Below are 11,276 nucleotides of genomic sequence, written 5' to 3' on the forward strand. Positions count from 1 at the left end.
TCCCAAGCCTCCTTGGCAGTCCGCTTGTTGGAAAGCGAGAACTGCATCTCGGGCGGGACTGCGGTGATGAGGGCGTCCAGCGCCCGTCGATCCTCATGGTGGTCGATGTTGCCGTCTTGGACCGCCTCCCACATGTGCCGCACCTGGAGCCTGATCTTCATGATCGCGGCCCACTCGACGTAGTTGATTTTGGTGAGGGTAGGCCACCCAACACCGGGACCAACATCCCTGACCACAGTCCGGACCTCGTAGAGGCCGCGGACCTGGTCGTCGCAGCCGCCGTCGCTGTGCGCACCTCCACCTGGAGCGCCGTCGCGATGTGCGCGGGCGTGCTCGGCTGCCCACTGCGCTGTCCGTTCTCGCGTCACATTAGCGCGGTCTGCGCGTCGTCGTCTGCAGGCGCAGAGCCGTTGGAGCTGCCGGAGCCGCCACGGAGTGCCTTGGCATCCGCCGTAGCCTCACGTGTTGCGTGCGCTGCAGTGCTGCTGCTGCTTCTACCACTGCCCGGGCTGCTTCTACCTCCGCTCTGGCTGCTGCCAGCTCCGCCGCAGCCAGCCTCGACGCCCTTGCTGCCGCAGCAGCGGCTGCTGCAGCCGCTCGCTCACGCTCCTCTGGCACGGCGCGCTCGGCCTCCTGCCGGCGTCGTGTGCTCGAGGCAGCCGTGTGCTGAGAGTGACCTCCAGACATGGCTCACTGCAGGGGGCTGTTGCATGAAGAAGAGGCTGCTTCTGACGAGCTGCTGCTCGACAGTCCGGAGGGAGGGAGGTAACCAGGGGCAGTCGGAACAACTGCTGCTACCGGCTTGGGCTGCTTAGCTCCCGGTGAGAGAGGTGAGCAGGAAATGCTCAGGGTACAAGACAACGAGGCTCTGATACCACTTGTTAGTTGTTTCAGCCTGAGCATTGTTAGTTGTGGATGACACTGGAATAGCTGGGATAATTTTCGTTGGTTTATTTCTCACACAATGCGATGCCAACCTGAGGGGTTGGGGATACATATTTATAGGCTGCTAGCCAGCCAAGCATATGCTAAGATGCTGTTAAGATGCTATCCTAACTGCCAGTCCTTGATGGTCAAGGGTGCTATCCTAACAGCCACAAGGACACAAGGACCATGTGCTACAGGCCCACAAAGACCTTAGTAGAGAGACTTATCCATCACGCAGAACACCTGCCAACAGTGTGTACCATGTCACAAGCCCATCGTAGTTGCTGGTTTTGGACTAGGAAGCATTTGCAGGACTATATACCTTGCTCAGTGTGTATTGTGAATTGGGACGAAATTTCATTGATATGCTGTATTTTGTGCCATTTCTTGCCAGTACCATGACGATATTCTGAATCCCTGTTTAATTATAGATGTTCCATTGAAAAATATTAAACATGTAAAAAACTTAGCTATGGGTTGCATTGCGTTTGTTCACATCGTAATTCAATATAACATAAGTTTTGATGTATAAACAATTGCAGGCTGGTGCTCTTGTCCAAGTTTACACTGATGGTACTGTCCTGGTAACACATGGCGGGGTTGAGATGGGACAGGGTTTACACACAAAGGTAGCCCAAGTTGCTGCCTCATCACTAGATATCCCTCTAAGCTGTGTATTTATCTCAGAGACAAGTACCGATAAGGTGAGATTTGGAACCCATTTGTGGTAAGGGGGCCAACAAGTCTCCCTCTACACAAGATATATTTTACTTATTTTAATTATACTATTTCTGTTAGCAACGATGGGATGATCACATATTTCATGTGCTTAGGTTCCGAATGCTTCACCGACAGCAGCCTCTGCCAGTTCAGATTTGTATGGTGCTGCAGTTTTGGATGCTTGTCAGCAAATAAAGGCTCGGATGGAACCCATTGCTAGTAGGGGGAATCATATGTCCTTCGCAGAGGTAATTCTATCAATATCCTGTTCTGTGTCTTTAGTAGTTGGGCAACATTATTGGTTCTTGCTTGAAGAATCTTAGTGAACTGTATGAATTGATTATTTTATTTCGGAGACAACTAAATATGATCAATACTTTCATTGGGCTATATTGACACCTCGTAATGCTTACTACCTTGTTATGCTATCCTAGCAATCCTTTGGTCATGGCTCTTTCCACTTGTACAACGTATTATCTTTAGTGATATTGCCGGTGTATAGATCTAATGTTGGGACCAACGACAGGGTAACAAGTACAGGTAATAGACCACTTTGGACTAGTAAAACCATCAGGAGTCAGTATAATGAAGTGTAAGCACACATAATAGTTTTTAACGTCTGATACCATAAAGTATGAAAAAGATTCATGCCGCAAAACAAAGTAGGAAAAAGATCCATAATATGCATCTGCTGAATGTTGCTCTCCTCGTTTGCTGGTCCTGGCTCGTGCCTCGACAGTGGCCATCCATGAGTTGGTCTGTAGGTTCCCATCTCCTCCGAGGCTGTTTCATTATTCCATGATATGCACTGTTGGTGACGGATTGGTGGCCATATTCTGGAAGGACGGATGGATAAATAGAGCCTGTGCCGTTGACATTGCTCCAGAGATTGTCGCTGCAGTGTCAGGTATTGCCGATGGAACGGAACCACTAATCATCAAGGTTGTGCCCTGTGCTCCGAGGGGCGTAGTGCAGTCCGAAGTGCAGCAAGCAGTCTGTCCATACAGACCATGAGAACGAGCAGTTCACAAATAGGTGCATAGCTGACTCAGATGAATGCGACAGAGAGAACAGATAGAAGCACGTCGGCGGTATCGGATCTTCTTGACATCTATCGACTTTTAACTTAAAAAAGGACAGTCCGGTGCACGTAGCTCCCGCTTGCGCAAGGTCCGGGGAAGGGTCCAGCCACTTTGGGACTATTGTATGCGGTCTTTCCTTACATTTCTGCAAGAGGTTGTTTCCAGGACTCGAACCCATGACCTCATGGTCAGGCAACAGCTTTGCCACTGCGCCAAGGCTCCCCTTCATCTAGTGACTTTTAACTCTGAAAATAAAATCGTAAAGAAGTGTCACAAAGTGCACTTGACGTTGCAACTCCATCTAGCCACTTAAAATCATCCTTTCCCCTTTGGGAAATCCCTTGAAACCCTCAGTCCCTCACCTTGATCGCCAAGAACCAAAGGCTGTTGGTTTCTGAGCCAGAAACCCAAATATATGTTCTCTCATCATATTGTAGAATTTTGTGTGCTTCCCTAGCATACTTTGCTGCATTTTGTGAGAGTGCTTACTGCCATGAAGTTGCCACCTCCAGATTGGGGTATACAATCGTGAGATCCTGGCTTAATAGGAATGATAGACTATTCATATATCAACAAGGAATTCTTCTTTTTCGGGAGCCCATTCGAAAGGAACCTCAAAGTTAAGCGTGCTTGGCTTGGAGCGTTTTGAGGATGGGTCACCGATTGAGAAGTTTGATCCTAGGTGCACACGAGAGAGAACAAAGTGCACAGGAAATACTATCGTTGGTTGTGGGGTCAGTCTAGACCCGTCAGGCATAACGGCCAGAAACCGGTGACTGTGGTTGGGGCGTTACAGTTGGTATCAGAGCCGACTCTCACGGTTACACCGGCGTGTGCGGGTCAGGTGCGTGGGCATGTGGTGTCGGCGTTTTCTCATGACAGATGCCATGGGGTGGCTTATCGAGAGTGGTTGGGGCCGTAAGTACGCCAGTGGGCTCCGGAAACGGGATTGGGGACAAGCAGTGCGAGACACACAATGTACCCAGGTTCGGGGCCCTCCGTGGGAGGTAACACCCCTAGTCCTGCTGGTTTGGTTGATGAACTGGATGGAGTTACAATGGTGCTCCTTGAGCTATGCGACGGAGGAGGAAGAAGAAGCTGGAAGCTTTCTCTACCTCTCCTATATGAGTGTGTGCGCGTGTGATCGGTCGACTCCTTGCGTGGGGCGCTACCAGGCGGTTTTATAGGCCAACCCCCTGCTTACAATAAGCATAAATGATACGGGGGGGGGGGGGGGGCTGGCAGCCTCTCTAGCCGGCTAGGGGGCCCACCGGTTGAGGAGTCTTGTCGCATGTAGGGCCCGCCGACTGCAGGGTCCCATCGGGAGACGGGGCCCGCCGGCCAGTCGCCGCTATTGGCGTGTGCTCATCACGCAGCGGCACGGGCCGCACTGTGCGGCGACGCCTTGCGGCAGCCGGCTGCAGTCAGCGGTACGGCCGACTGCACTGTAGCCACGCCGGGGCAGGTAATGGAGTGGATGGGGGCGTGTCGTCACTGTGCCGCCTCGTCTGATCGCAGTCGGCGATGGTTAGTGGTACGACCGCCTCCACTGTAGCCACGTGTGGGTAGGTCAGCGGTACCTGGGCCGCTGTAGCCATGCCTTTGATGATGCATCCCTGACGCGCCTGTCAGAGCGATGTGACTAGGGTCAATCGGCAGGCGGACGGGTTGTATCCGAGTCGGATGGCGGGTGGCTTTGCCCCGAGCCGGACTGGCCGCGTAGCTGACCGGAAGCAGCCGACCTTCTGGGGAGAACTGTTCGCCTCGTATTGTTTTCGAAATAAGGCGAGGGAAGTGCCTGAATTGGCCTACCCCGGGGTTATTCCCCCGTCATGTGGCGCATGGCACACGGCATGGCACATGTGTCGGACTGAACGTACGGACGTGTGCTAAGAGGGAACATTCCTGCTGGGCCGACGATGACACCGGCTTTAAGTGGGGGTGTATGTGAGATACTGGCTTAATATGAATGCACTACTCATATCAACAAGGAATTTCTTCTTTTCTGGGAGCCCAAAGGAACCTCAAAGTTAAGCGTGCTTGGCATGGAGCGATTTGAGGATGGGTCATCATCCCCGGTGCACACGAGTGAGGACAAAGTGTGCATGAAAGACTAGTGTTGGTCTGTGGGGCTAGTCTAGATCTCGCCAGGCCTAACGGCCAGGAACCGATGGTTGTGGCCGTGGCGGTACAACAATCCATTTCTTTGTTGTAGGTACTGAATTTCTCCTTCATCCAAGGAAGTGGCAGTGATGTCATATTTTCCCTGTAATGACATTTGATAACTCACAACTAGTGCTGACAATTAGTCAAGCTCTAGCTCTCCCCCTTTGAGATCGTGCTTGGTAAAAATTCGACTATGTGAGTGTGCCATCAAAAGAATAATGTTCACTTGTATGAAATATATGACATTTGATAAAGGCTAAAGCTGAACCTGGCAAGTTGTGAAAATTACAGGGCTATACATATAAGCAAACCTTGTCGAGCTATTCAAACTTTTCAAGTTCGCAACTAAGTCCATGCTCAAGCTCATCTGGGTTGTAGCTCGAGCCAATATGATCTTGGTAGCTTCTCTGAGCTCAAGCTTTTTGGCACCTCTGTTGCTATAGTTGCCTCCCTATCCTCCATTTAATAGTCAGCTGTGAGCATGTGAGCAAACAATACTCTTGCTGCACCGTCTAGATTGATTGATGCAGCTGGTTTGATTATGCTTTCTGATATCACACCTAACCTAGGTGTATGCTTATGGATAATTAACGTAATTAAAAATATATTGTATTATGACTAGAAAATTAGCAGTCCCATTAATTTTGGTGTGACCTTCTATCTTTTGTTTTTCAGTTAGCTCAAGCATGCTACATGGAACGAGTAGATCTTTCTGCTCATGGGTTTTATATCACCCCCGATATCGGGTTTGACTGGATTGCTGGCAAGGGGAGTCCATTTAATTATTTCACGTATGGAGCCGCATTTGCAGAAGTTGAGATTGACACCCTAACTGGGGATTTCCACACAAGGACAGCTGATATTGTCATGGATCTCGGCTATTCGATTAATCCAGCAATTGATATTGGCCAGGTATGTTTACAGTATATGATGGATTATGATTCTGGAGCTGGTGATATCCTTCTCCCATAAATTTCTTTTCGATTGTTCTTCAGATTCGATGCCTTATTTCAGATTGAAGGAGCTTTCATTCAAGGTCTGGGTTGGGCTGCCATGGAAGAGCTAAAATGGGGGGATGACAACCACAAGTGGATTCGACCTGGACACCTTTTCACTTGTGGTCCTGGCTCTTACAAAATACCCTCTATAAATGATATACCTCTCAATTTCAAGGTTTCACTATTGAAGGTAAGATTCCAATATATAAACGCATTATGTCTTTATGGTTTGAAGGGGGATATTAGACCTGGTTGAAGAAGTTGGATTCAAAATACTTCTCCCTTGGTCCCATAATATAAGAGCGTTTTTGACAAAACTGTTGTTTTGTGCTGCAACAGTAGGAGTGAGCTGCTACAACATCAGTTGGTTTGACATATCTGAAATTGTTATACACATACTGGGAACACGCTCACCAGTCCTCGCAAGAAATGTTCATTGAAACTACTGCAAAAATCATCTTAAAATGAAGACATCTGGCCCTTCATCTTTTTCTTTCCTGTTACCAGTTAATCAGTCTTATATTAACCATAACCGTAGCAGTTAATTGTTGCTATTATGCTTTGTGTTGCCTTCGGTGTTTAAATGCAACTCTGCTATAAATAACTAATTTATCATTGAATCATGGTAACTAGGACCTGAACAGAACTATTTTTTTTTTTGATAAGGAGGAAACGAGCCCCCGGCCTCTGCATCAATCGATGCATGCAGCCAGCCATATTATTAAAGATAAATGAAAATAGTATCTTAGGTCCACAGAGCTCAAAAGCCCAAAGTGCAAAAGAAATCAAGAATGAAATTGTAAAAAGTTGAAGAAATCAAGATAAATGAAAATAGTATCTTAGGACCTGAACAGAACTAATGCTTTCTGTGAAAAGGAAAGGAAATTGATACCAGACAGGATGTGTTTTCTACCAGTCCAGCGGCCATAGGCATTCTACATATTAACTTCCTAGCTGTCTTCTCACAGGGCGTTCCTGAATTTGCTTGGTGTCTCTTGATTAACCTGCATGCTATTCTCTTCACTGCAGGGTGTTCCAAATCCAAGGGCCATACACTCATCCAAGGCTGTCGGAGAGCCACCGTTCTTCCTCGCTTCCGCCGTCTTGTTTGCGATAAAAGACGCGATCGCGGCGGCTAGGGCGGAGGAGGGCCATCTCGACTGGTTCCCCCTCGACAACCCGGCAACGCCTGAAAGGATAAGGATGGCGTGTGTTGACTCCATTACGAAGAAATTTGCGAGTGTGTATTACCGTCCCAAGCTTAGCGTATAGTGGTTGCTGCCAGAGTAGCCGATACATGCAACGTAAATGTGTATACCTGTTATGTGGTGCACTATACTGTACAGTCCGGACACGCTGTGTGCATGATAAAAGTACAGATGAAGTGTTGATATAGGATTACGAATACCACTGTACTTCAAATAACCTGGAATACGAGCAAAAACAATTAGTTCAAAATTTGGGTTCATTTCTGCGAGGGGGAATTTGAAAGGTCACTGTATTTAGTGTTTGATTTTCAAATAACAACTGCCTTTTTTTTCACAAGAAAGCGCCAATATTGTGTAATACTCCTGTACCTAAATAATTATGGTTGGAGAGATTAGTATAGTTCTCCCCAACTATAATTATTTAGATACAGAGAAAGTAAATTTAAATTTTAAATAGCACTAATATGGCATAAGCACAGTTTGACATCATTTCTAGCCGGTGGGGTCTGCTGTCAGGCTGAGGTGGTATCAAATTCCCACGGCGTTCATCAAGCTGTAACACTGGGAAAGGAAGTTGGGTTCCAGAGAATCATGCTGGAGTCCGACTGCAAGACAGTGGTGAGCAAGCTCAACTCAGAAGAGTAGAACCGATCGCCCTCAGGTCCGGTTGTTGAAGACGTCAAGGGCCTGCCCCAAACTTTCGTCGAGTCTGATGTTACTTAGGTTCGTAGGGAGGCGAATTTTGTTGCCCATAAGGCCATAATAAAAATTACTCTCTCCATCCCAAAATTCTTGTCTTAGGTTTGTTTAGAAATGAATGTATAAAAATACTAAAACGTGACTAGATACATTCATATCTAGACAAATCTAAGACAAGAATTTTAAGACGGATGGAGTATTTACCTAAGGATGGCTGCCGGAACAGCCGTGGAAAACCTCCAAAATTGTTGTTGATGTTTTGTACTCACACATGTGTCGCCCGAGCAACTATTCCAAGTAAGTAAATTGTATGGAGGTACCACAATTGGGGCATTGAAAGCAGATTGGTATGAAGATTTGTAGTTTTTCCGTGTCAATACCATGTCTGGGGCTATACGTTGCAAAATGACTAAAACCGAAGTTTATACGTATTGACAGGAGTTGATGGTGTATCTGACCGGTTGGGCCCGTCCGTCAGGTGCCATCCTGGCCAATGGGCGCGTGCCCGCGTGCTGACTCGGACGAGGCCTGGCTCGAACCATTACTTGTTCGGTCTCTCGTCCGGCCGGGTCGTCTCTTCCCTCCCCTCGAGCCCTCCTCTCCGTCGCGGCTGCTCTGCTCTGTGTGGTGATGGTGGCAACGACTCCGGTTGGCGGCGAGGACGGCGGCATCGGCACCCCCCCGCTCAAGCGTCAACGACTCGACATGAGGAATAGACGACAATGGCGCCTACTCCACCTTGGAGAACTGTAGCGACGACGAAGATTTTGCGAAGCCGGCGTTGTCGACGAAGCAGAGGTTGCGGCTGGTGCATATTTGGGTGGCGAACCCTAGCACCGCCCATCAGTGGACTCATGGAATCAATGGTGTGTTTGTCACGCCCAAGATGCGACTCTATCCTCAATTTGGCACGAAGGCCTCGTCAGGGATAGAAGCACATCTCGTCGTGTCGCAAGAATGGATATCGTTACAAGTACATGTACTGAAAAGATGAGATATACATACAGAGTTGGCTTACACTCGCCACAAGCTACATCAGAGTCACATCAGTACATTACATAATCAACAAGAGTAAGAGCAGGGTCCGACTACGGACGAAAACAAACGACAAAAGAAGAACGACGTCCATCCTTGCTATCCCAGGCTGCCGGCCTGGAACCCATCCTAGATCGATGAAGAAGAAGAAGAAGAAGAAGCAACTCCAAATGAACAATCAACGCGCTCGCGTCTAGTAACCTTTACCTGTACCTGCAACTGGGGTTGTAGTAATCTGTGAGCCACAGGGGACTCAACAATCTCATTTCCAAAGGTATCAAGACTAGCAAAGCTTAATGGGTGAGGCATGGTTAAGTGATGAGGTTGCAGCAGCGGCTAAGCATATGTTTGGTGGCTAAACTTACGAGTACCAGAAATAAGAGGGGGAAGATCTACGCATAACGGAAGTGAACTACAGATGATCAAATGAATGATCCTGAACACCTACCTACGTCAGACATAACCCCACCGTGTCCTCATCGGAGAAGGAACTCGCGAAAGAGACAGTCACGGTTACGCACACAGTTGGCAAGTTTTAATTAAGTTAATTTCAAGTTATCTAGAACCAGTGTTAAACAAAATATCCACGTTGCCACATAACCGCGGGCACGGCTTTCCGAAAAGATTTAACCCTTCAGGGGTGCTCCAACTAGTCCATCACAAATTACCACAAGCCGCATAGAAATCCTCAATCACGAAGCTCGCGATCTCGTCGGATTCCCTAGTGGAAAACCTCAACTCTGAGATTACCCAAAGCATCACCGGAATCCCGATGCACAAGATATCTCGTCCAAGGTAAAACTAATCCAGCAAGGCCGCCCGACGTGTCGACGTACCCGATAGGAGCCGCGTATCTCGTTCTCAGGACACGACGGATGGAACTAGCTACACGTGCCAAACCTCGAGTTTCCCCGCGGTGGCCCCGCAGGAAGACCGTTTGGGACCAACACCATCAGCACTGGCCCCTCCTGTTTATGTAAAATTACTCCTCGGATAGCGCTAACTCCCTATGCATTTCAGTATTATCAAATTATTATGTTGCAAATGTAAAACCAATGTTGGGCCTTGCCAGACCAGCTTTAATCTAAAACGAATTATCAAGGGGATCCCCATAACAACCCCGATCGTGTTAGGAGCGCTTGTTTATGGAACATAACACCGGTAGCCGAAAACGAAGGGGTCAAAGGTGGAACAAAAAACCAGGCTAGAAAGGCCGAGCCTTCCACATTTTACCAAGTATATAGGTGCATTAAATTCAATAGCATTAATAGGGTGATATAACAAGGAACCCATGTTTTCACATGGAAGCAACTGCACCTACAACTAGCAACGCTAACAACATGGATAAGCAAGCGGTAACATAGCCAATCAGTGGTTTGCTAGGTCGAACTGGTTGAAGGCTATCATGACATTGTTGAGAGGCTGGTATTTAACATGTGGTAGGCAACGAGACATAAGCGATAGCAACGGTAAAACTAGCATGGCAATGATAGTAATGGTATCTGGGGAAATGATCATCTTGCCTGAGATCCCGCTTGGAAGAAGAATGCCTCCATGAAGCAGACGAACCGACGTAGTCGAACGGGTCCTCACATCCGACACGCTTGCGGAACTCTATCGAGACGGGGAAAACCGTAAACAAGCATCAACACACGAAATTCACCACACGATGCAACAACACAAATGATGCATGAGCAGCTGAAAACATGCAAGTCACGGCATGACAATTCACGCAATCAAACACTACACATTAAGTGAAGTTCAATATGCAACGAGTTTGCATATTGACGAAACTCCACGTTTATCTATTTAGTTCTATCCTGATTATTTACACGGCAATGTTAATGTTGTCAAACATGCAAGAGGTGAAGCGGAAATTAAACTACCTATCTAGACATTTTAAATGAGGTCGGAAATGACATATAGCACCTCCGAAACGACCTCACATGGTAATTTACAATTCTGTCCAGATCTGAATTAACGCATTTCATTAGTTGTTAAACAGCAAAACAAATAGGTTCCCGTGGTTCTACGCGTCAAGACAAGCAATCTACACATAAAGAACATCTCCAACGGAGCTACGGGTCAAAAGTTACAAGTATCGCAAGATATGATGGCATGAATGCAATATGTGTGCAACGACGGTCACGAGCACTTCAAAACATATAAACAGCAAGAGAACATGAAAACTACACGAGATTCTAAGCAAGTTTCATGTAGGACACGATCAAAACGGAGCTACGGTTCAACAACTTCGGGCAAAACAAGAAATCACTACAATCTGCCAAAATCAGCCACATAGCATTTTCTACGCCCCACAACTACGAGCTACAAAATCCCAATAGGCTCAAGCAAGGCATGACATGAAAGAGGGCAAGACGCACTACTACAAACAACTAACAACAACTAGCATGGCAGCAAGGAACACTAGGGAAAGAAGT

At 47.4% G+C, this 11,276-nt stretch overlaps 1 protein-coding gene across 1 annotated transcript in view; it reads left to right on the plus strand.

Moving 5' to 3' along the window:
* Positions 1-7,351, plus strand: part of LOC123435585 (xanthine dehydrogenase) — a 29,682-nt gene extending 22,331 nt beyond the window's left edge. Inside the window, exons 10-14 of the mRNA XM_045115581.1 lie at positions 1,470-1,631; positions 1,761-1,895; positions 5,571-5,807; positions 5,910-6,083; positions 6,923-7,351. Coding sequence (XP_044971516.1) covers positions 1,470-1,631; positions 1,761-1,895; positions 5,571-5,807; positions 5,910-6,083; positions 6,923-7,165 — 951 coding nt within the window. The 3' untranslated portion in view covers positions 7,166-7,351. The remainder of the gene's footprint in view (positions 1-1,469; positions 1,632-1,760; positions 1,896-5,570; positions 5,808-5,909; positions 6,084-6,922) is intronic.
* Positions 7,352-11,276: the final 3,925 nt, after the last annotated feature.

Source organism: Hordeum vulgare, chromosome 1H (genome assembly GCF_904849725.1).
Source record: "Hordeum vulgare subsp. vulgare chromosome 1H, MorexV3_pseudomolecules_assembly, whole genome shotgun sequence".
Lineage (NCBI taxonomy): Eukaryota > Viridiplantae > Streptophyta > Magnoliopsida > Poales > Poaceae > Hordeum > Hordeum vulgare.